The 27330-nt window shown below is 38.0% G+C and overlaps 2 protein-coding genes across 5 annotated transcripts in view; both read left to right on the forward strand.

Annotated features, from left to right (window-relative positions):
* LOC108701447 (aldehyde oxidase) overlaps positions 1-23574 on the forward strand; it is a 43905-nt gene extending 20331 nt beyond the window's left edge. The window contains exons 21-35 of the mRNA XM_018236152.2: positions 271-395; positions 2440-2573; positions 4102-4189; positions 4726-4812; positions 6408-6599; positions 7816-8043; positions 9506-9601; positions 12177-12305; positions 12613-12687; positions 14164-14216; positions 14766-14880; positions 16365-16430; positions 16694-16882; positions 18754-18921; positions 22107-23574. Of these exons, the coding sequence (XP_018091641.1) occupies positions 271-395; positions 2440-2573; positions 4102-4189; positions 4726-4812; positions 6408-6599; positions 7816-8043; positions 9506-9601; positions 12177-12305; positions 12613-12687; positions 14164-14216; positions 14766-14880; positions 16365-16430; positions 16694-16882; positions 18754-18921; positions 22107-22157 (1796 nt within the window). The 3' untranslated portion in view covers positions 22158-23574. The remainder of the gene's footprint in view (positions 1-270; positions 396-2439; positions 2574-4101; positions 4190-4725; positions 4813-6407; positions 6600-7815; positions 8044-9505; positions 9602-12176; positions 12306-12612; positions 12688-14163; positions 14217-14765; positions 14881-16364; positions 16431-16693; positions 16883-18753; positions 18922-22106) is intronic.
* A 1115-nt stretch (positions 23575-24689) lies between these two features.
* The window catches only part of LOC108701448 (aldehyde oxidase 2), a 45030-nt gene continuing 42389 nt past the window's right edge, over positions 24690-27330 (forward strand). Inside the window, exon 1 of one of the 4 annotated variants that reach the window (XR_001933175.2) lies at positions 24690-25027. The gene's annotated coding sequence lies outside the window, so the exon portion shown is untranslated. The remainder of the gene's footprint in view (positions 25028-27330) is intronic. The other 3 variants (XM_041576191.1, XM_018236153.2, XM_018236154.2) reach the window with 3 other exon arrangements.

A 27330-nucleotide genomic window follows, 5' to 3' on the forward strand; every position in this document is an offset into this window, starting at 1 on the left:
CTTATATATTTACTATTATAGTATTATACATTTTTTTTCCTGCATCCTTTTGCTTATTTAATATAGCACATCATCCCTCAGTCTTTTTGTAAACTGAAATGGAACATACCAATATGTTATATTTTCTCAAATCAACAACTTTGCACTTTGTGCTAGAATTTAATGGCAATTGCTAAAAGCTAAAAAAAAAACCTCAGAGCATAGTAACAATTGTGTATATATCTATTTTACTTGTTTTTGATAACACTGTCAGTCCATTTACTCTCACAGGTGAAATTTACATTGGAGGACAGGAGCATTTCTATATGGAGACCCAGAGTATTCGTGTTTTGCCTAAGGGAGAGGACAAAGAGATGGACGTGTATGTGTCTACGCAGGATCCAACCTATATTCAGGTAAATGAAAATCATTTTTCCCTGTTCTGGAACCCTCAGTGTACTTTGCTTGAATATACACTGTTTGATAAAAAAAAACAAAAAACTTCTGTATTAGAACAGGCCTGAAGTTTTGGTATGAAGCTGCAGTCTCTGGTTATATAAGATTTCTCATATTGCAGCACCTAACAGATGTCACAGGCACATGGTTATGTCTCTTTATCTATTGTGTATATTATAGAATTCCTATTCTTATAGTACTGTTGTTGGCATTTATTTCTAATAATGATGAGTTAATCCTTGCCATAGTGATTAAAATGTACTGCATTCTTTGATCCAAAGGTATTTAGAACATATTTAGTGGTTCATTTTTAGTTACTTGGTTAGTTTACTTGTTAAAACATTACTGAAAGCTTTAGAAGTAACAAGTTATTTTCTGAATGATACCAACATGGAAATAAATGAATGAATTACAGTATGGTACAGTCTGCAATACCCCTAGCTTCTTCTGTATCCATTATCCATTTTTATGTATACTGGAAAGGGGACAAATCATATGGTTTGTATAAAGATGTACATGTTTACCTACTGTTGTCTTTAAAGGAACAGTAACACCAAAAAATGAAAGTATTAGAAATTGTCAAGGTGTTTTTTCAACATTTATGGCTCTAGAACTATTGACAGGTGACTGGTGTATTACTAACAATGAATCAGTTTTAAAAACCACACTAAATCATCTGTTGCTTTCATGTCTTTTTCTTGTAGAAGGGGTAAGAAAGAGCCCCTTCAAATAGATGCACTCCTACTGAGAATAAAGTTGCCCCAATGCCAGCTTCTATTAAAGAAATGCAGATTGTGTCATAATATTTGTTCTAGGATGGGGACATCATGAGTAGTGCTTAAATACAGTACCACTCACAAATTAATGTATGCCCTATTTCCTGCTTGCACTGTCATGGTATAGAATACTATAATATAATACAGGTATGGGACCTGTTATCCAGAATGCTCGGGACCTGGGTTTTTCCGGATAACGGATCTTTCCGTAATTTGGGTCTTCATGCCTTAAGTCTACTAGAAATTAATTTAAACATTAAATAAACCCAATAGACTGTTTTTGCTTCCAATAAGGATTAATTATATCTTAGTTGGGATCAAGTACAAGCTACTGTTTTAATATTACAGAGAAAAAGTAAATCATTTTTAAAAATTTGGATTATTTGGATAAAATGGAGTCTATGGGAGACAGCCATTCCGTATTTCGGAGCTTTCTGGATATCGGGTTTCTGGATAAGGGATCCTATACCTGTATAGTGATTGGCTAAGAATATAAAATGGAGTTAGAAGCTACATTAAAAGGAAGTGTGTAGTGATGGTTTGGTAGGAAATTAGAATTGTTACATGTATATAAAAGAGAAGGATGAGTTTAAAGCAGGTTTTCTACTCTCTTCATGGAAAAGTGCATATAGAAACTTAGTAAAGGGGGGGGCTTTATTGTCTACAATAAACAAGAGTTGTTGTTTTACAACCTGTAATGCATATCCATATACTGTAAATGGTGCTTAGTGATGCCATCTGTTATAAGCAGTGCATGTCTTACATTACTAACTGAAGTTTAATGACCTCTAGAAAATCACTCCGTATGTGACTTTGTTGTTTTATATTGTCATAGAACTCATTGGTGACTTCTAATATCCTTATATTTACATATTAATATTATAAATTATTGCCTATCTTTTAGTTGTTCTGGAGTTCCTCGTTGCTCTGCTGCCTTCTAACAGTGTACTTAGCTTAAACAGAATCATTTCATAGACCAGTTTCTTTCCTCTCTATTAAATTTAGTTAATGTGTGCAAAAGCGGAACAAGCTCTTTGCAGCCCCGGGTGCAAGCTGTACCCCCTGCCAGGGCAAACTTTACATGTATCCAATGAAAACAGCAGCACTCCGGTATTATTGAAAAAAGTGAAGAACTTTACTTAAAATGCCTTAGGCAATGTTTCGGGCTACACAGGCCCTTTGTCAAGCCATTGACAAAGTTTCATTGACAAGTTTCTTTCCTCTCTAGAATCTTATAGCAACAATACTGAACGTGCCCTCAAACAGGATAACGTGCCATGTGAAAAGGGTTGGAGGAGCTTTCGGAGGCAAAACCACAAAGACAGCAAACATTGCAGGAATCATTGCTGTAGCAGCAAACAAGTATTCTTTATTTAAATTGTTTTAAATTGTTTTCTTATTGTTTTATTGTTAAGTCAAACTCAACTGAAAATGATTACACTTCCAGTCATACCACAGTGCAAATAAGCTGTAGACAAATATGAAAATAGTTGTAAAGATCATTTAGCTCCTCTGAGCATCTACAGTCTTCTACAAGTATATGGGGTTACAGCAAAAATGTATGTCAATGCAGGTGAGTTTTTATTATCAGCAATAAGTTACTTGTACAAGTGAAGTACAACTGTATTGTTTACTCTTTCCTCCACCAGTCTTTCACCAGTCTCCTAAAAAGATGCAACCTGGACTTGAAATAAAAGTCTGACAGATGCTTATGCCATTTCCTCCCTAAGTCTAATTTCTTTTTACATAACCATACTTTTTAAGAAACACCCAGATGGCTCCTGATTTTTGATCTGAAAATTTTTCTCAAAATTTTAGAACAATTAAAATCTGCAATCAGCAATTAAAACCAGTTGAGCATCTGTAGAATACAATAAAATATAGAATATAGCTTCTATAGTACAGTTGCATTTTTAAAAATTAATGTAACAATGCCATTTGGCCATGATCACGTTTTTTTCAGTGCAAAATATTTATGAAAAAATTGTTTAAGAAAAATTAGAAAAATATCCCTAGCTACTTACTGTGGGGACAGCAAGTTCATGTCCACAACAAAAAATCGCCAACATGTCTTTTTCAGTGCCACCAATCTGAAGTTGGTCACAAGCTTCCAAGTCACCTGTTTTACAACATGGTGAATTAGGACATTTTTGACCTACAGTACTAAGACATACTGTACGTTTTTAAGTTTGCAAGCATTTGTTTGGTAATAAGATGCAATTTAAAATGTCATAACCCATTAATGAAATAAGCCACAAAAAAGCATGGGGTAAATTTCCTAAGTGGGAAAATTCGCCATCAACGGCTTCGCAGTAACACTTTGCCAGTTGAAAATTCGTTCAGACAACGCTAATTTACTAAAATACAAAGTTGCATCCACGGCGCCAAATGCTGGCGAATTTTCGCTAGCGTTACTTCGGCAAACAAAGCGAAGATGTGCTAGAATTCAATTATGCCTGGCGCAACTTCGTCAGAGGTCTTTGCTTAGGTTAATTTGCATACGGAGGGAAATTATAAAGTTGAAAGGACGTATATGTTGCAGCAAATACATTACATTACACAAGTCCAGGGAACCTTAATAAATAAAATAGAGTTGTTATAATGCCCTACACATGAGCCCACTGTATAGTTTATGTTCCATATGTTAGAAAATGTATGGGGGAACCCGCAGATGACATACAGATGACATACAAGTTTTTTCCGAAGCTGTCAGTATTTTGTTTACTTATGTAAAATAAAAGCTCCTAAACATAGTAAAAGATACTAAGGCAATGTGTTTCAGACAATTTAATTCAGTGCTGTCACTGTGGACGTATAGGAAATTCTAATCCATAAAGTCATTATACCTGTATCAAAAGGAACATGTTCTATAACTCTATATATATTTTAGGGTGCGGCGGGCTGTTCGGTGTGTTTTGGAGCGTGGAGATGATATGTTAATAACAGGAGGCAGACATCCCTTCCTTGGGAAATATAAAGTAAGTACAAAAATACAATTAAATATTGTTGTACACAGATCCTTTAGGCATATTCCGACCCTATTTTTCAGCTCGCTGTAACACAGTCTCCTAATAAGTAAGTGGACAACTAAAACACACATCCACTGTGTGAAATAACTAAATATATTCACTTATCAAAACCTGAATATTTTATCCAAAAACAGACTGGTGTTTCTGAGTGGTGCCTACATGTCACCACCAAGTGGTTACATAAGGGCATTGTGATGGAAGTGATATCCCTCACACTTACCCATTTGCCTTATAAAACTGTTGTTATTACCCCCCTATTGATGAATGCACTTATTTATGGCCATACACTTTAAAATGAATCTATGCGATTGACATACTGCTGACTTTTTTTCTGAATGGTAAAAAATATTGGAGATTAGGGACGGTAGCTATGTTTTGTGCACTTTTATGCAATGCTAAACCTTTAAGACTTGTACATATATATTTAGTCTGCACAATGCACAAAGGCAATTGAAAATATTTTGACAATAAAATTTCTCTTTCAGGTGGGATTCATGAACGACGGGCAGATTACAGCAGTGGATGTGTCTTACTTCAGTAATGCTGGGTGTACCCCTGATGACTCTGTTCTTGTAAGTTTAGAAATTAATAATAATGATAACAGAGACAAAGTTAAATTGCATATATGAATATGTCGGTTCAGAAAGGTACTCACCATCTGCAAGTACAATAACCACTGTTTCAAATGAGGCAAGCACAGTCAGTACCTCATCTTATCACCTATTTTCAAGATTATTTATCTATCTATTTTTGATATTTTTTATTGGATGCCATACTTGCACAATTTCTGAGTATTAAGCAGGATACAGTGTAAGTACTTTACTCATGGTATACACTGTCTGGTAGAAATTAGTCTAAAGCAACTGGACTTTCTGAGTTTTCTTAAGAATGTTTCAGCACTCATCTAAGTGACTTGTTTTCAGTACTGTTGATTATTGTACATGCTATGTGCTGTTTTTTTATCTGTTGCAGGGTGTGAGCTTCTGATTATTTACTTACTGTTTGAAAATGATTTGCAAGCAGTCACCTTTAAATAAGGACTGTTGAAGGAGTTGGGTATTACAAGTGTATTGCTGAGAAGTTTCAGAATGCTACATTTTTAGCATTTTTAGTGCAAATATGTCTGATTTGTGCAAGTACAACTACCTCGATTTTGACGCATTGCCTGTAATCACTTCATGTGCTTCTTCACCTTATGACCACAATTATGCTGGAATCATGCAAAAAAAACTGTTGCAATTAGGGTTGCCACCTTTTCTGGAAAAAAATACCGGCCTTCCTATATATTTATCTTTTTTCCCTATTAATAACATTGGGATCAGCCATCATTTTTAATGGCCAGGCTGGTAAAATACCGGCCAGTTGGCAACCCTAGCTGCAATTTGGGTAAAAAAAACATTGTGATTGCACTTGCACTCTTTATTACAGTTTCTGTGTTTATAGTATGGCCTTGCACATAAGTCTATGGGACCTATTTAACATTTGGATTTCCTTTTTTTATCTCTTTAAAACTCTAAAAAATCGAGATTTAGTAAGTGTTAAAACCTCGAAAAACTCTAATACAAAACTTTGCCAAGTAAAAAGCAGTCGAAGTCCCCATAGAAGTTAATAGCAGCTGTTGGACCTTTTTTTTACCATTCAGACTTTTAGAGGTTTAACAGATTTCTTTTTGCAAGTAAATGTCTAAAAAAAACTTGAATTTTTAGAGGATTTAGAGATATTCGTATTTTTTTCTTTGGATCTTTCTTCAGTACTTTATTCCATTTATACTTTTTATATTCACATCTTTTAACTTTCATGGCATCTGTGGTTTTAAAGAGTTTAATCGTGGTTACAAAAAGCTCTAATACAACTAAAATTCGACCTTTAATAAATGGGCCTCTAAGTCTATAAGGAGGGGCCGGCTGTAACCAGGGTCCCATGAATGAAAAGAAAATTACAATTTAATGTCCTAGCTACAGAGATGAGGCAGTTCCTCTAGGAATGCAACAATGAAGCCCACAGTGATGTCAGTTTGGAAGAGGCATGAATGCTGACACAGCTTGAAATCTGTACATCGTCATTTTATAAATAAAAACTGTGGTCTTTATTTTTTCTTATTCACATATGCTGCCAAAAAATGTTATTGTCAAGTTCAAGTGCATTTTTTTTGTGGTAATTTGTGCAGGTTGTAGAGATTGCACTGATGTCCATGGATAGTGCCTACAGGCTGCCCAATGTGCGATGTACTGGGACTGCCTGCAAGACAAACCTCCCCTCAAACACTGCCTTTCGAGGATTTGGGTACCCACAGGCTGCCTTTGTCACAGAAACATGGATCAGCGAAGTGGCTTTGAAGTGTGGAATTCCACCTGAAAAGGTAACTACTACATTATATAGGCTTCAATCTGCTATTCAGTTGGTGTATCAGTCTAGGCTTTAGACTAGACATTCTATATGTGGCAAGCCTGCTCCTCTGGGTTTACACATGCTCTGCATTCACATAGAACACTTCAGTGGTGCAAAACACTCCCCTTAGTTCTCATTTACAGAGCATTTACTGCAGAGGATTTAAGTACAGCTTGCTTCTTGTCATAGGAGAAGTATTAAACAATGGACCCCACTGTGGCCTGTGTCCACTGGCATTACCTAAGTTATACATCTGAAGGACATGCAAGAAAGGTGCCCCTCATGAATGTAGCGCTGCTGAACACAGGTAGCACTTTATTTATTTGGGAGGCCTCTTGTACTTGTAGGCCTCTGTACTTGTTTTCCTGTATGACCCTGTACTGTCTCTTCTTAGACAACCTTGCATAAGTATCATCATGTACTAAAAATAATATTATCAGCTTGCCTCAGACAAAATATCTTAGCTAACGCGAATGCACATATTTGTCTCTCTTCTCCATCCTGAATGCTATACCTATTACAGACATATACTATGCTAATAACTATGCTGATACGTCACTATATTGGGACGTCTTTACTTATAGCCTATATAAGCCTATGTTTGACCTTCAATAAACAGAACTTGTTATTCTGATCCACTCGTTGGTGTTTCTTTGTGCAAGTTCCCTGGATCCGGAATACTAGGCATTGTTGGTCAGACGAAATGCAAAGGTTCCAGTAGCAGTCGGTTCGTTGTCCCCTTCATGCATGTGAACTTTTCTCATTGGTTTCAATGTATTAGGTGTAAAATAATAGTTCAATGGATTTATTCCACAGTGGTGATGAATGGTATTAACTCACATGTAAATAAAAATCAACATCTGTGAAATAATTGAGCAAGTTTTGATATTTGCTGAATTTCGGATTAACTTCATTGAGAATCCCTTTGCAAACCTTTAGCCAAATACTGTTATGGCACCAGGTTTAGGAAAGGGAACAGCTGTAGCAGAGTTTAAGTGCAACACAGAAATAGGATTTCTTTGCTTACAGAAAGCCTTCTGTGTTGACTTTGTGCTTCATCAAAATACATATATTGTATTTTATACAAAATTATTGTCTACAGTCTTGGGTTAAAATAGCAATAATATACACCACTTTACGTTTACTTTTATTGTCTATAACCTACTTCCATTCACTGTGTCTTTAAGGTCAGGGAAATGAATCTTCATAAGAATATCAGCCAAACTCATTTCAGGCAAGATATACTATCCAGGACTCTGGAAATGTGTTGGAACGAATGCATGGAGAAGTCTTCCTACAACAACAGAAGACTGGCTATCGAGAATTTTAATAAAAATAATTATTGGAAGAAAAAGGGCCTTGCCATTATTCCTATGAAATTTCCTATCGGAGCTCCAGTAAAGTTCTTTGGGCAGGTATGTTTTTCACATTTCACTAAAAAGCTATTGGCAATACAGAACAAAACATGCAGAATAAAACCTCCCTTTATAATTTAAAACATCACATGCTATTACATAGTAACATAGTAATTAATAAAAAGATATATTACAGTGTATCCAGCCAGGGAGTAGGAGTGGCCCTGGCTTCTCTCTGATGTGTTATAATTACTACCAGCTGCCCCAATCATATTTTCCTTATAATATGTATACTTGGGGTTTTCTAAAACAATAAAGCTTTTGACCAAAGAAGTCATAGACTTTGGCTCCCCTCCTGAAAGCTCCAGCCTCTCATTATATATGTTAACTATTATACTTTTACTGACTGCTGGTTTTTCCAACCAAAGAAGATTTGTAGGGGACCCTAACACACACAACAGCTACAATACACTAACATCCATTAACACACAAATGTGTTGTATACTGGGGGACAAGCAGACACTAGGACCATTAAAAAGACTTTCTGTATGTAAAAAGTATGCTCCTCTGGCTTCACTTGTGTTTGACATGCAGCTGGCCTACAGATTAGAGACAGATCTTTAGTAAGACTGTTTCCTACTGCACTGCATGGACTTTGTCAGCAAATATCTAAGATGTCCAAAGTGAGGTGTCATGTAGATGCTTTGGTTGTCACCCAATGTAACCCTAGAGTCTAGAGCCTGGCCTACCAACAAGCACATTGGACATTATCATTGAATTCTTAAGCTGATCATTGTGAGTGTTTGGTTGTTGAGTAGAAAGCTGCTAAATCTGACAGCCTTTTAGCCAATAGGCTATAATCACCATTGGTGTTTTAGAACGTTAAGGTTAATTGTGAGTTTTCCAATAAGGTTCATGGGTGGTCAAAGATGTTATACCACTGCAGTTGATCATCTCAAGTTTATTTGAGAGTGCACGTTTAAGAGATAATATAACAGACACTTCCTGATTAACAGATATTACCCTATGCAGTTAAATCTGAACTTATACATCAAAGTGTGTAGACACAGCTATTTAGAGCTCAGTTTCTTGAAATCGTAAGAAATGTAATTGCATATGTAGTGTATTTTCTCCAAATTTTCCGATACAGAAGACCTGATAAAGAAAATATAGTTATGGAGACATACAAGGTGTATTTGGGACAACACATTAACCATCACAGAATGCCCTTGGGCCACTACAATCAGTTATTGAGTTATCTATCTTAAAATAAAAATAGTCAGTAAAATAATAGAGTATACCTTGGCCAAGTAACCTATATACAAAATTGGCAGCCTGTCTTTATTTTTCCAAATCTTTGGGTGCCCTGAAGAAAGTTTCTGAATATATGTTATTATTACACTGGATTTTTATTATTAAATGGATAATAGAACTCTTTTGAACACTTTGGAAACATCTGTTGCTTTTGGTTTCTGAAGCATTGTATGAATTCGTACAATATTTTCTCATGATTCGTTTGCAGGCCGCAGCTCTTGTCCATATCTACTTGGATGGATCAGTGCTGGTGACCCATGGTGGAATAGAGATGGGGCAAGGAGTTCATACAAAGATTATGCAGGTACTAATGCCTCTATACATTGGCATATTATTTGTGGGTAATTAACAGAGTGTAGGATAGAATGTAGGAAATTAGCAAAGCAAGTTGAATGAAAAGTGTTCTAATATTGGTATTTTATGCAGACATCATAATCCATAGTTGTTTTTATGGATTTCACAAGATACAAGACCTGTTTAAAGCATGTTTTTTTCTGTAAGGCTAATGCCACACAAGGGCTGATCTTGACCTGGCATCTGCTTCCTTCTTCACCTACACCCGGAACTATTGCTTTGGCTCTGCATCGAAATCCACCTCGTATACCTGCACCCGGGCCAACACAATATTTCTGGGTGCAGACAAAAGAGGAAGCAGATGCCAGTGGGGATTCCCGGCCTTCTTTTTTTCCACATTAGCCTAAAGGTGGCCATACATGGGCCGGTAAAAGCTGCCGACAGACCGTGTCGGCAGCTTATTGGCCCGTGTATGGGGCCCCCCGACGGGCTTCACCGATCGAGATCTGGCCGAAAGTTGGCCAGATCTCGATCGGATGGGACAGAAAATCCCGTCGGATCGTGGCCGCATCTATTCGTTGATGCGGTCCCGTGATCCGACCGCCCGTTTGGGCATCGTTAGGATCCGATCGTTGGGCCCTAGGGCCCACGATCGGATCAGCCGATATTGCCCATTCAGGTGGGCATATCGGAGGGAGATCCGCTCATTTGGCGACATCGCCAAACAAGCGGATCTCTCCATGTATGGCCACCTTAAGAATGTCAGCTATCTATAAACTTGCTATGTGAGTACTGTTATGTTACGGGTATTGTCCTGAACTGCTTTAAAGGGACTCAGTCATTTTTATGGTGTAGTTGTTTTCCTAAATTACACTGTTTACATTGCAAATAATTCACTCTGCCATATAAAATGTCATTCCTAATCAAACAAGAGTATTTTTTTAGTTGTAATATTGGTGTGTAGGCAGCCATCTCAGGTCATCTTTCCTGGTCATGTGCTTTCCGAAACAGCCAGTGTTGCATAATGGAACTGACAGGTTATTGTCACACAAGTCACAATTGTCACACAAGTCACATGACTGGGGGCAGCTGGAAAACTGACAATATGTCTAGCTCCATGTAAGATTTCAAAATTATATATAAAAAAAATCAGTTTGTTCTTTCAGTGCAGAATTCTGTTAGAGAAGCACTATTAACTGAGGCGTTTTGAAAAAAACATGTTTTCCCATGACAGTATCCCTTAAATACCCCTTTACTCACAGCAGAACATGGGTTACATTACTCTGCCTGATTTAAGTTCAACTGGAAAATGGCATCCTAACTATATTTGTCCTGAGAGTTAAAACAGAAATGTACATTGAAACTCTCTTTAATATGATATCAATAGTGATGTTGCCAATCATATACACATACTATATTGCATTTAAACAGAATTACGGTAGTCAGTTAGGCAGTCATCAGCTGAATAGATGCCACCGAAAGAGATGCAGTTGTTTAGAGGACATAAATCAAGGGATTGTTGCAGAACAGGAGCCTGGTCTCAAAGTCTAGCTAAATAATCCTCCATCTAACAATTTATAAGTGTAAAACATGGCAGCATGCTGAAATATGCAGTTTGATACCATAGTTTAAGGGGTTGTTCACCTTTGAGTTAAATTTAACTATGATGTAGAGAGTCATATTCACAATTTGCAATTGTTTTTCATTTTTTAAAATTTGTGGTTTTTTTTTTGGATAAATCGTTTTATTCAGTGGCTCCCCAGTTTGCAATTTCAGCAATATGGTTGTTAGGACCCAAATTACCCCAGCAACCATGCATTTAAATAAGAGACTGGAATATGAATTGGAAAGGGTCTGAATAGAAAGATGAGTAATAAAAAGTAGCAATAACAATACATGTGTAGCCTTACAGAGCATTTGTTTTTAAGTGGGATCTTTTGTTAAGCTGGAAAGAGTCGGAAGAAAAAGGCAAATAATAAAAGAAAAAATAAATAATGAAGACCAATTAAAAAGTTGCTTAGAATTCGCCATTTTATAACACACTACAAGGAGAACCACACCTTTAAAACTGTTGAGTAGACTTCAAACCAATAAGTGGAGTGCCTGGCTTGAAGACTGGTTGAGGTGAATATTTCTTTACGGTCCTGGATACTCCTTCAATTATAGTACAGGTATAGGATCCCTTATCCAGAAACCCGATATCCAGAAAGCTCCGAATTACGGAATGACTCCCATAGACTCCATTTTAGATAAATAATCCAAATTTTTTAAAGATTATTTCCTTTTTCTCTGTAATAATAAAACAGTAGCTTGTACTTGATCCCAACCAAGATATAGTTAATCCTTATTGGAAGCAAACCCAGCCTATTGGGTTTATTTAATGTTTAAATTAATTTAATTAAACATGAAGACCCAAATTACGGAAAGATCCGTTATCCGGAAAACCCCAGTTCCCGAGCATTCTGGATAACAGGTCCCATACCTGTAGTAAAACCCCAGGTAACATAGTAATGCAGTAACTCAAATGGGTGAGAAGAGGAGACTTTTTCTAACGTTACTGTTTTTTTCTTCTTACATTTCAATAGATTGCCAGCCGTGAGTTGGGCATCCCTCTATCATACATACATGTCTGTGAGACCAACACAAGTTCTGTCCCAAACACTCAGGTGTCTGGAGGCTCCCTAGGGACAGATGTCAACGGCATGGCGGTGAAGGTGATTTGCAGCAACAATATGAATTGTCACAAAAAACAGATATATAACAAAATGTTTTTAACATGGCTGCCTCTGCCTATATATAAAATTTTTCATTTAAATTGACTGATGCAGTTTTTTTAATATTATCTTCCTACATCATTTAGATTTAAATTTGGTGTAATCATCTACAAACAATGAATCAGTAATGCAGCTGTTGCTCAACCTCTTGATTTTACATTATATTCTGCATCTGTATCCCAGACAGATATTATTCAGTGTGCCAGTGGCTATAATAATCTGCAAATTCTTGCTTTTATTTCTACAGAATGCATGTGAAATCCTCACGGAACGCCTTCTGCCAATAAAAACTTGCAACTCTAAAGGTTCCTGGAAGGACTGGGTGAGTATTGTCTACAGATCCTGCACTTGGCAGCAGATCACTTTACAATTTAGTTGTATCTCTGCCTTTCTAAAAACTTTTACCCGCATATTTAATAAAACGCACTAAGTTTACCATGGGGCAGTAACCCATAGCAACCAATACAGTGTCGGACTGGGACACCAGGGGCCCACCAAAAAACCTTAGACCAGGGGCCCACTCTCAGTACTATTATTATTTCTCTCCTCACTCAACCTCTATTCTCCTAGTCTTTACATATTATAATCTATTATTCCATCTACTTAGCCTCTTTGTTCTCAAAGAAATAGGAAATGGGCATGAAATAGGCCAACTATTTAGCAGCACAAGAGCCCCCTGACACCTGGGCCCACCCGGAGTTTTCCTGGTATCCCGGTGGGCCAGTCCGATACTGAACCAATAAGATATACAGTATGCTTTTAAACACATGACCGGTAAATGCTACCTGCTGATTGGATGATATGGGTTACTGCTCTTGGAAAAATGTAATCTCTTTTATTACATAACCCCTACATTAGTTTATGCTCACAAAGGATAATGTTAAATGTTGTGCTTGTTTCCCCACCCCCTAACTGCTTTATGTGACATTAATGGGGTGAATAGGATTGCGTTCCTTTTATCTTATTCTGTTGTCTGTCTGTTTAGCACTAAGCACTCCAGGAATTAATCACTGTATATTTATAACCAAGTTCACTGATTGTACACTGTTTCATGGATAGGATTACTTACTAATAAACCAAATGGCTCAGTTTTATCTGTATTTACTAAACATAAACAGAGACACTCTACAGTTGTACTATGAGCCTATAGCAACAGAGGTGCTTGAACTATCCTGCCAGAAAATGAGTAATAAAACATATACATATACCTTCATATACGTACCTTACAGTTATTTGTAGGAAATTAGGGACATCTAATAAAAGTCACACACTTTGGGCCAGGTCTACATGTACATGTAGCTATCAACCAGCTGGTCACCTGTCATCTGACTATTAGGGGTTAGTAGGCCTGGCACAAATTTTGTAACTTCTGTTGCATTATTTCCTATAAGATTCCATGTAGAATGTACTCACCTTCCAATCCAACTTTATGCTTTGTTTTTTTCACTTAAATTACTTTACATTAAATTACTTAAATTTGAAATTAGTGATATTTTTGTGAATTCTGTGTTTTAAGAATTAGTACTTCAGATTTTAAAATATTTGAAATTGCCATTAATTGTTTTGGTCCTTTTATATATTTTTTTAGCATTTCTTTTCTTTACTCTCAAGGGGTTAATTATTTTTATAATATAATTTTATGGAAGTCCCCTTTAACTTGTAGAGATTCATTTTTTGGTGTTTTCCAGTACTTTGTACACAACCAAAAGCACTTCAGATCTACTAATAGCATTACCAGTGGCACGGATACTCTGATTTTGTGTTTTTTATCAATACTAAACATTTTTTCTGTTTAAAGGTAAATGAAGCCTATATGCAGTCAATCAGCCTCTCAGCTACAGGATTCTGCAGGTTTGTTCAACAAAGGGATATCATTATAATGAATTTATTTTTGTGAGTATTGTAAAAATGCTGAATTCTCTGATGATGATGATGAACAGTGAAGGAAGCCAAAGGATACCAATGCAAGTTTGAACTTTCTGTTGTGCCATACTCAGGACCTGATATCCTAAGGGTGGGCACCTTTTATTTTATTCCAAACACCCTATTTTCACTGCAACAGCCCCCTGCACTTCTAGGCCCCAGTCATCACATCAGACAGAAATCGGACAAAAAATTAAAATCTGGCCTTTAGCTCCTATTCTGTTTTTTTTAACTGAGGACACTCTTTCCATCATGCCTTCTGTGTTATGGGGGTTTGCAGAGGGTGTGGCCTATGTTTGGTAAGTTTATAAATTTGTGCTTTTAAATTGATATTGAAAGAACAGTTCCCAGTGTGCATCAGCTTCTATGAATCGATTTTCCACTCTTGTGGCACTTGTGCATGTTTCCCATGTTGAGGTGTGCAGCAGCCATTTATATTTATATGTACATGACTATAACTGTCTGTGCTTCCTGCAGGTCCTTTGAAAGAGAATTAAATTGGGAGACAGGAGAGGGCAACCCAATCCACTACTGTGTGTATGGAGTTGCTTGCTCTGAGGTAGAAATTGACTGTCTCACTGGAGATCACAAGGTACAGACAGTTGTTGCGACGCTGTTATTTATATTAGTAAATACCCATCATATGATTGTCTTAAACATAATACTACTTCTTTAAGGGGCCGATTCACTAAGCTCGAGTGAAGGATTCGAATGAAAAAAATTCGAATTTCGAAGTATTTTTTTGGTACTTCGACCATCGAATTGGTTAAATTCGTTCGTTTGCTAACCTTTTTTTGATCGAAGGATTTTCCTTCGATCGTTGGATTAAAATCCTTCGAATCGTTCGATTTAGCGCTAAATCCTTCGACTTCGATATTTGAAGTCGAAGGATTTCAATTCGAGGGTCGAATTTCGAAGTATTTTTTACTTCGAAATTCGACCCTTAGTGAATCTGCCCCTAAATGTCAACTGTTTATAAATTCTACTTTAAGGGGCACATTTACTATGGGTCGAATATTGAGGGTTAATTAACCCTCGATATTCGACCATCGAAGTAAAATCCTTTGACTTTGAATATCGAAGTCCAAGGATTTACCGCATTTCGTTCGAACGATTCAAAGGATTTTAATCCATTGATCAAACAATTTTCCTTCAATCAGAAATTATTTAGAAAGCCTATGGAAGGTCCCCATAGGCGAACATTGGTGCTCGGTAGGTTTTAGCTGGCGAAGTAGCTAGTCAAAGTTTTTTTTAAAGAGACAGTACTTCGACTATCGAATGGTCGAATAGTCGAACGATTTTTAGTTTGAATCCTTCGATTCGAAGTCGTAGTCGAAGGTCGAAGTAGCCAATTCGTTGGTCGAAGTAGCCAAAAAAATACTTCGAAATTCAAAGTATTTTTCATTCTAATCCTTCACTCGAGCTAAGTAAATGTACCCCTTAGTGTTCTTATCAGGTTTTTAATAATACATATACCCTGCTGATAAAAAAAATTATTATATACTATTGCACAATCAGGGGAGCAGGGGCAAGGGACATTTTGGGCAGCTGCCCAGGGCAGCTTTCTGCCCCTCATATTGTACATGTGGTGCTTTGATCCCCAGCCTATGACTGTATGTATATAATGTAGTTAGGATGATGGTACCCACTGCCTCTTACTAAATAATATGCTTAGGCTTGTCTTGATCAGTACCTACTGCCACTTACTGAATAATGCATGGTAGTAGAACTAAAGTGCCTTTCATTGCCTACCTACTGCCTTTCACTTTCAGGACTCCTTTCCATAATTAGGAGGCACACAATATATACAGCCCCAATAGTATGAAAGGTGGAAAGGTGCATTGTGGGCAAGTTCCTGTGCTGTTGTTTTTTGCACTTTGCACCTTGCCACCCATAAGTAAATTAGCTATTATCTTTTCAATGAGAGCTATTTGTTTTTTAAGGCTTTAAGGCATACCTCATACTTTTATGAAGTAACTTTTAAACCCACCTCCTGACCAGTAGCAAAGGGAAAGCCAGCTTTATGCAATATGCTCAAATATATGTTGTCATGTTATTTCTCCAATGTCTTAACAGAACCTCAGGACAGACATCGTTATAGATTTTGGATGCAGCATCAACCCAGCTGTGGATATTGGACAGGTGCAGTATTATTGCGTTGATTATTACTAGTTAGGGAGCCCTATTTGCTTTACGTTTGGTGGCTGAGGCACAGGGACATGTGACTTGCCAAGGCCCTAAGAAATATAACATCAGAGCCAAAGTAGACTTTCTTGTGTTGGAGGACACACAATCACTGAGCAGATGTTTCACAAAGTAGTGATAAACTAAAGTAAATAACATGAATATCTTATTGGTATCCATATAAAAATATAAATGCTTGTTTTTGGTTATTTTGTTCTTAGATTGAAGGTGCATTTGTGCAAGGTCTTGGACTATTTACAATGGAAGAGCTCAAGTTTTCTCCAAATGGAGTGCTCTACACCCGTGGCCCAGCTCAATATAAAATCCCTTCTGTTCGTGACATCCCTGAACAATTTAATGTGTCGCTGCTGCCCAATGTTCCCAACAGCTATGCCATATACTCTTCAAAGGTAAACTTTACAGATATCCATCTCCTATAAACACGGAAAATATCTTATAGTCCAGGGAACCTATTTCTTCCTCTGCCTAAGGAACCCAGGGAGGAAGGTGAGTTTATTTCTAAATATAGAAACCAATTCTCAACATGTCAGGAGTACAGATTTTAGTTCAGTTGCCTAGAGAGTACAAAAAATATATATACTAACAAGTGAATCCTCTACATACAAGAATAATATCCGCTGATCAAGTCTAAAGCTGCTACATATATTGATTCTTTTAAATACATGTAATTATACTTAATTTGTTATAATGCTATAATTTGTAGGCAGATGATGTGGACCGAATTTTAGGATAATAACAGAGAATGCTAAACTAAACAAAAAGGCAAATGTATAAAACTGTATTCAGTGCAACACAGTCATTATAAGTTGCTGATGTCTGCTGTGCCTTCAGCTTCATACATATATAATATAACTATTGCACAAACAGAATTTAGCAAGCAAACATGTACCTTGCAACAAGCACAAATGCGCTGGTTCAGCCATAATGCAAGTGCAAAGTACAGGGCCCATGGATGCAAGAGAGCTCTGGAATTAACACCTGCCTTAAGGAGGTGTGATTTTCTGGGGCCCCTTAGCATGGAGGTCCCCAATCTTTTTAACCCATTCAAACGTTAAAAAAGATTTGGGGGCAAATTTACTTACCTCTGAAATTGCGACGGCTTCGCTGACATCGCAACACTTCGCCAGGCGTAGATTTGCCAGGACAACGCTAATTCACGAAAATCCGAAGTTGCGTCCAGGGTTTCCGAACACTTGCGAAGTTGCGCTAGCGAAAATACGATAAGCAGTTCGAAGTTACGCTAGCGATGCCTAATTAGCATACGGCGTGAAGTTCAAGTACAATGGACGTATATGTCACAGTAAGTACATTACACTACACAAGGCCAGGGATAAAATAAAATAGAGTTGTTATATTGCCCTACACATGAGCCCAGTGTATAGTTTAGGTGCCATATGTTATGAAATGTTGGGGGGGAAGGAGAGAACCCAAAAAAAATTTACGATCTTTTTCAGTCTATCACCCTGTAAAAAAGTAAAAGACGCCAGCGTTTTTTGTTCAACTTTTTTTGAGGAACTCCTATCTACTCTATTGCACTTCGCCTGGTCTGAGGTGGCGAAGGCAAGTCTGGCGCAATAGGTAACGTAAAATCTGCATCTTAGTGAATTTGCGTAGTTACGTCCATTTGCCAGAGCAAAAAATCGCCTGGCGTTACAGTGCGAAGTAGTGCTAGAGTCTATCTCCTTCGCTAGCGAATTTACACCAGCGCCCGTTAGTAAATTGGCAAAGTTCTGAAATGACGTCACGCTGGCGAATTTTCGCCAGCGTTAGTCACTTCGCCCTTTAGTAAATTTGCCCCTTTGGAGCAAAAAGATCACGAGGGTGCTAAATATGGGCTGTTATTAGCTATTGATACTGCCTATGTTGACTGGCAGCCTACAGGTAAATGAGCCCTACCTTGTTTAGAAACAAGCATTTTTTGGTTTCCTCTAATTATCAATATAACTGTACCAGCATTTTCATGTATTGTATAGACCTTTTTTCTATTTAAGTTGTAATACCTTTTCAAATCTGCATTTGCCGTAAAAGGCAGGCATTTTTAAACCAACTAACACAGCAATTAAGTCAACATGGTACAAAAAATGATGTGATGATCCCCACACTGTCCGAAAATCATATGAATCTTAGTTTCGTATGAGTTTATCTTTGTGTCAATGGCCAACTTTAAAAGGCCAACATACAGTGGGTGGGGAACAGGGTTTAGAACACAGATGTTTAAGTTCTTTAAAAGTGCTATTTATATGAATATATCTTTCCATAGGGAGTTGGAGAGCCAGCTTTGTTTTTGGGGTCCTCTATCTACTTTGCTATAAAGGATGCAGTGTTATCGGCCCGAAGAGAAAGAGGGATGTCTGAGCTCTTTACATTGAACAGCCCAGCAACTACAGAGAAGATAAGAATGGCTTGTGGGGACCAGTTCACAGACATGGTATATCCTCTCTATCCACCTTATCCTTTTCTACGTTTGACATAAGTGTAGTATTGTCATAAGTATAGGGGCAATATACCTTCTTGTTAGGGGTTGACCTGAACATACTTTTTACCTATTATTTTAAGAAAAAAAATAATTTTTTGTTATTTCTTGAGCTAAATATGGCAAACAAAGAAAGTAAAATTACTGGTTCTTGCAGGGTAGATAATCTGATTACACAGATAAACTGCATAATGGACTTCTGTTTATTTGTAAAACAAAACAAATCAGTGAAGGGAGGGGGGTTATTTTTACGGAGTTAATTATCTCTATTTAAACTAGCAAAGCTAATTACAGGGGTTGTATTAATTGTGAAAGCTAAACACTTCTTAGTAACTGCTTTATAATAAGAAAAAAAGTGTTTCGAAAAGCTACCCATTCAGATATAACATTTTCAGTATTTCTAGGGATCATTTATTTTTTGGCTTTAAGATGAAAAGTAGCTATATTTAAAGTGGGCTACATATGGCTAATTTGTTTAGGTAGTTTGGCCATTTCTGCACACACTGCTGGACAGATCACCTATAACCTAAAGGTCGGATCACAATGCAGCCAATACGGGCAGTCAGATCAGGGGACTGCATAAATGAACAGATGCTGGCACGATCTGATGGGATTTTCTACCCTGCCCAATCGACATCTGCCTGAATAAGCTGTTGACTTGGTGTGTCAGCAGCTTTTATCGGCCCCTGTACGGGGGCCTTGTCTCTCTATGTATGGTAGGTTGGGAGTTTCAACAGACCATTCTGCAATCCTTACGTCACAGCTGATCTGTCCAGTTTGCAGACTACATCTGCCTATGAATCATGGCAACAGGCACTACAAACAGAGCTGCTGGAATAAGTTCTCATACACAATGAACCAGGTGGGGCTTTGTTTAAACAGCAATACCCCTATAAATAGTATATCAAATAAAAAGAAAAAATAGTGACCAGTTCAGCCTTAACATTTTCAACAAATGATTTTTTTCTGCAATCACTAGTTTATTTAAAAAAAAAAAAAAAAAAAACTTGCTTGAATGCTGAAGATCCCTTCACACTGACATCTTGAGCCCCTTTGGATGGTAGCGTTTCTTGTTGGATTTTCAAGATTTTTACTTTAACAAATCTCAAATATTGAAGTTTTAAAAACTCAAACTTAAATACATTCAAGATAACATTTATTTGCTGCAATTGCCTCATTAATAAATTGGCTCCTGTGACTGGAATAAAATATATTCCAATATGCATCCAGTCAATTGGCCACAACTGCATGTAATATTGTTCACTGTTTTCAATATTATCTTATTGCTATTTACTTTCGATGATAGTGTCCCTTTAATGATATATGAACTGAAGTAGTAAGATGACACTGACACTTAAGTTAGAGACAACGGTTCTTTACCAATACAAGCCACAAAAGAAATTCAGAAATGCATTTTCTGGGGCCTTAAATCAAGTAGTTGCAGTTCTATCAGGCAGTTTTGCCTGTTTGTTTATTAATGTGCAAGTTACTTGAGAGTGCACCCGATACATTTTGGTAACTTGCACACAGTGTACTGCCATGAATCAGCCAGTAATTACAGGGTTACTTTGCTGACTGCAAACCAACTGCCCTGGCTTTGCTGCACCTAATGTGTTGTGACAGAATGGAATGGTTGCTGTAATCTATTGAAGAAGTGCAAGGCACATACATCAATACAGACCTAGCAGAGCCGGGCCAAGGTAGTTTGGCATCCTAGGCAAGGACTTCAATCAGCGCCCCCCATCCCGTTCTGTAGGACCATTTACCACCTAATCACTTACAGTTTTTTTTAATAAAGAAACCTTACAACACATTAATGAATTAAACTTTTCTTTTATATAAATATGTAATGTTAACAAACAAAAATAAAGTACACTAAAAAAATATCATACAAACCAAAACAGTAGGATAATTTAACAAAGCGCAAATACTAGAATATCCACAACATTTTAATTTTAACACAACTGTGCCAGCCAGCAGCACCTAAAATATTGCTCCCAATCTGTACCTGTGCCAGCCATCAGCACCCAAAATATTGCCCCCAATCTGTACCTATGCCAGCCAGCAGCACCTAAAATATTGCCCCAATCTGTGCCAGCCAGCAGCACCTAAAATATTTCCCCAATCTGTACCTGTGCCAGCCAGCAGCACCCAAAATATTGCCCCAATCTGTACCTGTGCCAGCCAGCAGCACCTAAAACATTGCCCCCAATGTGTACCTGTGCCAGCAGCACCCAAACTATTGCCCCCAATGTGTACCTGTGCCAGCCAGCAGCACCCAAAATATTGCCCCAATCTGTACCTGTGCCAGCCAGCAGCACCCAAAATATTGCCCCCCCCGAAGTCTGTACCTGTTGTGCCAAAAAATGCATTGCCCCCCCCCAGCCCCCCCAAGTCTGTACCTGTTGTGTGCCAAACAGCTCCAACTCCAATACCAGCAGCAGCAGATCAGTCACCAGGCACTGCAGGCAGCCACCCACAGTTTTAGTCAGGAGGAGTCAGAGCCTCAGAGGAGAGAGCAAAGAACGGCGCACCCACACGACGCGCCAGGCCAGGTCACCTGATCAGCACACAGGCGCACAGCTCCCTCCTGACACCGCCGCACACGTCGCAGGCGCATCATTGGTTGGATGCGCATTACGTGCGCTGCTGGCCTACTGCCTCTAAAGAAGCCAGATCTGACGGATCCAGCCAGCAGGGCAAGTAAGAGACTGGCTGGGTCTCGGGGAGGGTGGAAAGCAGAGCGGAACTCTGCTGGGGGCCTGGGGCAGCCGCATTGGGGAACAAGGAGTTTAAAATTTAAAGAAATAAAAAAAAAATGTAAAAAAATAAAAAAAGAATTTTCTTTTCAAAATTGCGCTCCCCTATGACTGCGCCCTAGGCGGGCGCCTAATCTGCCTACCCCTAGTTCCGGCCCTGAGACCTAGGCGGCAGAGATTAAGGTAACCCAGCTGAACCTTGGCAAGGGGGTTTATAGATCTTTATAATAAATCCTAGTGCTCAGACCCTTTTTCTTATTAGCTTCCAGTTTTATGTATTTAAATATTATGTCATATTTTTTATGTGTCCAGCTACATTGGTAATGCCTAATATTCTTATAAGGATAGTGACCTGAGCATGTTTCTTAATCTTTCTCACAGATCCCACGGAATGTCCCTGGCTCATTTGTGCCCTGGGCTGCTGATGTATAATCGGAACATGTGCCTTTATATCAATACAATCAGCAAAATGCAGTCTTTCTCACTATTACCAAAATACATATACAATGCCTATTTACATCTGCTAAAATATTTCATATAGTTTGAAAGTGTATTAATGTTAACTAGCTGAGGCTTTGTAAGTCAACATTTTCTTCACATTTTAAATTGTAACTATCAATTTACTGTAATCTGTTTAGTGTGGTTATGTAGAGTCTCCTCTGTCTGTTTTAAACCATTTCTGCTCAACTACAAAAGAAATACTTGAGAGTATAAGTTTTATTTAAGGGCATATTGGCATCCAGTGTGAACATGGGCTTGCTGGTTTGCCAGTTTTATGAGTTATTTAGATATACCTCTCAACTATCCCATTTTTTTTTTTTAGTCCTGATTTTGACAGCTCAACCCACAGTCCCGGATTGTTAGTGAAATGTCCTGAATTTCTCTTTGATCTCCTGCACCGAACAACCAGACAAGCTTTTGGCAGAGAGCCCAGAATATGTGGCAGTTGTATTTAGATACATTTGTAACTATTTAAGATAAGCAGGTCTCTTGTGAGAACTGAGACTCACAGCTTAAAGGGCACCTGTTGCCAAAAAATATCTCCAAACAAAGGTGCAGGCTAATATAGCTTGGATTCCAGTTGGGGGTAACAGTAGTTTTTTTGTTTAAATCACCCCCAGCCAGCACTAGGCCACCTTCACCTGAAGGGAGCTCACAAATGAGAATTATGAGTGAATGTCGCAAATTGCTCATTATGCGCATGTGAGTGACCTCAGAAGCGCATTATGCACATGCGCTATGTGCCCGGTGGGCCAGTCCGACACTACCTGAAGGCCAATGGAGGGATTATTTGAAATTTGAGATCCCTCATTTTTCACACTAAATTAGAACATTAAAAAATCACAAATTAAAGAAAAAGTACACATTTCATGCAAGTAAATAATATAAGCCTCATATACGACCAAAAGTGCAGACTACAAAAATGGAAGTAAATTCATGCACATATTGATGCTATTCATAAAAGATACTTGCACCAAAACCAGTTCCTTGTACGTAACAACTTGAATTACCACTGTCCTGGACCTGGAGGTAGTTCCAAGGTTCCCACAGCAGGTTATATCAATAGCCGACAAACAAATTTCACGCTAATGCCACACGCACATGTCACCGTGCACCGGGCAATCAACACGTAGGCCAGGGAGTGCGAGAGGAGCTTCTATCTGAACACACAATGATGTGCCAGAAGTTATACCAGCATCACACTGACAATGCTAGCCTGCATTCTATGCCACAATACCTTTTAGATATACGCTAAATCCAGAATGAGATGCCAGGATTATTATATATCTATCACCTGTATCCTTAACTTTCAGCTGAATTCAATAAAATATGAATATACTAATTGTGATCAGTATTCCTATTATTTTTCGGCATCTTCAAATGTACCCTGTTAGCACCGAAATTAATGGTTTTTGTACTTAAACTGCCAAAATTAATTTTCTGGCTGCTACATAAAGTTTATGCTCTCCTTAAGTAATTTTGTGTTAAAAGAGGTAATGCTTCCATCTTGTACGTAAGTGGTCGAAAACAGATATTTGTCAGAAGACAATACAATACACAAATATGTCTTTCACAAAATGCAGTTTTTGTTGTACAATACACTGTAAAACATGCCCCATACTGGCTTCCTCTCCCAGTTCGCTGCAGTAGGTATTTGCATAGACCAGCCCATTCAGCATTTCTGAAAGCTAGGGACAGGCTAAAGCTGGCCATAGACGCAAAGATCCGATTGTACGAATCGAGGATTCGTACGATATTCGGACCTTGTGTGGAAAGTCCCGACTTTTTATGTCTGGTGGAGATCGGTTGTTTGGCCGATCGGACAGGTTAGAAATTTTTGACGGCTGTAGGTAATATCTCTGCGTGTATTGCCGATTGTTCGATTTTCACTGGGAGACTGTCACTAGCTTTGTCAGGGGCAGAACATCGGCTGATCTGTTCGTACTACTTCTGATTGGTAAGACTTTGATCTTTATGGTTAATGGCAGGTTGGGAGATGGGAAAGTCCAATCGTACGTTGATTCGTACAAACGGATCTTTGCGTCTGTGGCCAGATTAAGGCTTTTTTGCATTTTAGAGCAATGATATAGAGGGAGACAGGTAGCATTTTGTTCCCACAGCGATTTATCGCTCCAAGGGAGCTAACCATTAATTTTTAATTAAAAAAAACATTAACCATTATTTTTTAATTAAAAAACAATCATTCATGTTATGATTGATGATCACTTATAAGAATAATGTTTAATAAATGTATAGTATAATCCTGCTCCCTATACTTGTGTTAAATTCCCAGCTGTTTGTGCCATTATAGGTCAACACCCCCCCCCCCCACCAAAAAAAAATATCATTAAACCTGAGAGGTTTCTCAATTTACTAAAATACTAAAGTGTTAAGTGACATGGTCAGGAATGCAAACCCAACCCCTGGAACACAATGAGCCGAGCCTGGATTTGTGTGTATGTCTTTTGTTTAAGGCGCATGGAGTGATATAAAGGGAGGGATAAACATAATCACTAGATGTGGAAGTTCGAGTCAGACCAGATTATGGAGCACAGACATGTTTTATGAGGCAGACTTCCAGTTTAGCCAATTCTCTGGGAAAGGAGCAGGAGTGAGACGAGTTAAAGTGAACAGTGAGTGAACCAGGTGTCTGTTGCTCAGACACGGAAGTAGGAAAAGACAAGTGGGTGTGAATCCCAACAAGGAGGAAGAATTCAGCCTGGGGAAGAAGAGCTAAAATTCACATTAATGAAGCAGCCCCAGTGAATGTGCTCTTGCCGCGCTGGATCTGAAGAAAAGAGGTACGACACCTTCCCACTTACTGTGTTAAACTTTTGGATTACAACAGGTAGAGCTAACATTGCAGAAGAGTAATGGCTGCCCACAAAAGCTGAAAATGGGGCAGACAATGCTTTGATAACAGAAGCCTTTTCTTGAAGACACTTTCGTGGGAACTACAATTATTTTGCTTATATAAATTCCATGTTCTTTATTTACTGCAATGGTTAAAATGCATCGCCCCCTCCCCTCTGTATACCTGATCCCTTCTGTAGAACTGCAGTGTACGTTTGCAATTATTTGTACGTGGAAGGTTTGTGCTCTCTGTTTGGCAATTGTGCTTACAAAGCATAATCCATTCTAACCACATACAATGGCACTGTTGAAGTGAAAGTATTTCAGATATGATGGTATTTATGGAAAGGGTTAGTTCTGCATGAGATGCAAGAAAAGACTTGACTTAATACATATCATACATTGTATATGGGGAAACCTGTTTAATTGCAATGCCAGGCACTTGTCAAGTGCAGAATAAGGAAATGGCTCTCAGGGGAATTTCTGTATGTTACTAAAATCATGAGGTTTGCATTTTGCTGAATACCACAGAAAAAAACATTTGGCCAAAGAAGCCTGAGTCCTTAACTGAAAATCCAAGTTGCCTTAAACAATCAGAAATATTTATTAATGCTCATTAAACTCTGAGTTTCTGTGAGTAACAATGTGTCCTTTTTAGTAATTTTAATAATTACCCATTGGATGCAGCTATTATTACATTAAGTAACTCAATTTAGTTACTTAAACAGAGGATAAACCAAGTTTTTATATTTTATACTTCAGATTTAAGTGGCTTGGGGTGGATCACTCTAACGACACCGCCAGAATCTCCTTTCTGCACTGTAGAAAACAGGTCACAGATTTCACAAGATGACAGACACAAACTATTGCTTAGTGCTTTAATGCTGCAGGAATGATGCTGACCTACTATCTGTTCACGTGACTGCTTGCAGTGGGAGTGGGGTGGCTGTATTATCTAGAAAAACAGGTTATTATTGACATGTTTTTATATAGTGCCAACATATTCCACAGTGCAGTATGATAGTGTGAGCAACAGGTTGGAGACTGTAAGGTACAACACATATACAGTGCTTCTGATGGTTAGGGAGCATCAACAGGAGGATGGCCATTTGCCAGGAGCACCATCAGCTCTTAAAACAGTTGCCACCTTAAGGATGCAAATGGGTTACTTTTTGGGTTTGGAATAGAACCTACAGCAATAAGTCTATGGACATGGGGTGAATTTGAGTGTTTTGCCACCTTCACCTTTTCCAGCTAGATTTTCTTAGGTGCCCGTTCATGTCTATGCAGACTTTCTCCCCCCCAGAACATTTTATATATATATATATATAGGCACTCCTATCGGCAAACACTCTTGCACATACCCGGGTGCTGCTCCTGGGAAGTAATAGATACAAGAAAATGTATCCAATTAAAAGCCTTTACTGAGCAAAGTAAAGACCACAATTTAGACATTGCAGACCTGTTGCAGCCTTTTATAATGCACAATGCTGAAAAATAGTTGGCAAGCATTGAGCTGAATCTCCAATTACATGTGTTTTACACGTAACTCTTCATAATTCTTCAGTATTACTGACTAGACGTTTGCTTCAACAAATCATACTGAAGCACCCTGTAAAGGACCATAAAAGCTATTGTTTCGCAATGATCAAGAAATCAGTTTACCCAAACTGCACCCTGAACATTTACTAGTACTCTCATTAAACATCCAAGACTTGATGTTTTATTCACACATATAACGCCTATCATGTCCACTGAAAGTCTGGACTGATCTGTTAGTCCCTTGTATGCCACTGTTAAATTGTAATTGTACTGTATGTTTTAGTCAGAATTATAGTTTACAGTTAACTTTTTAATTCCCACATTCACCATGTTTATTTAGAGAGCTTTGCATCATTTAAGTTTATTTGCAACAATCCAAGTTCAAGAGGTATTGTGCTGTTTTGCTTGGCACCTAGGCAGTAGTAAATCTCATTATTAGGTCTTTTGATCTCATGCAATGTATCTTGGCTTTGTTCGTCAGCATGTGGTTAGAGGAAACTATTCTCATATTGTATTACATTTTATATAATCCTTGGTTAGTTTATAACTTGTATTTACATAATTCCACGTATTATTTTGCACCATAGTTTATCTTAATTGCCTGCAATCATGTTACAATACTGGAGGTCATGCTGTGGCTGATCAGTCATATCACTCACGAGGCTATTATGTGCAGATCTGGGCTTTTAACTTGATGTATCTTAAATGT

The sequence above is a fragment of the Xenopus laevis genome, chromosome 9_10L (assembly GCF_017654675.1).
Source record: "Xenopus laevis strain J_2021 chromosome 9_10L, Xenopus_laevis_v10.1, whole genome shotgun sequence".
NCBI classification, from domain to species: Eukaryota; Metazoa; Chordata; class Amphibia; order Anura; family Pipidae; genus Xenopus; species Xenopus laevis.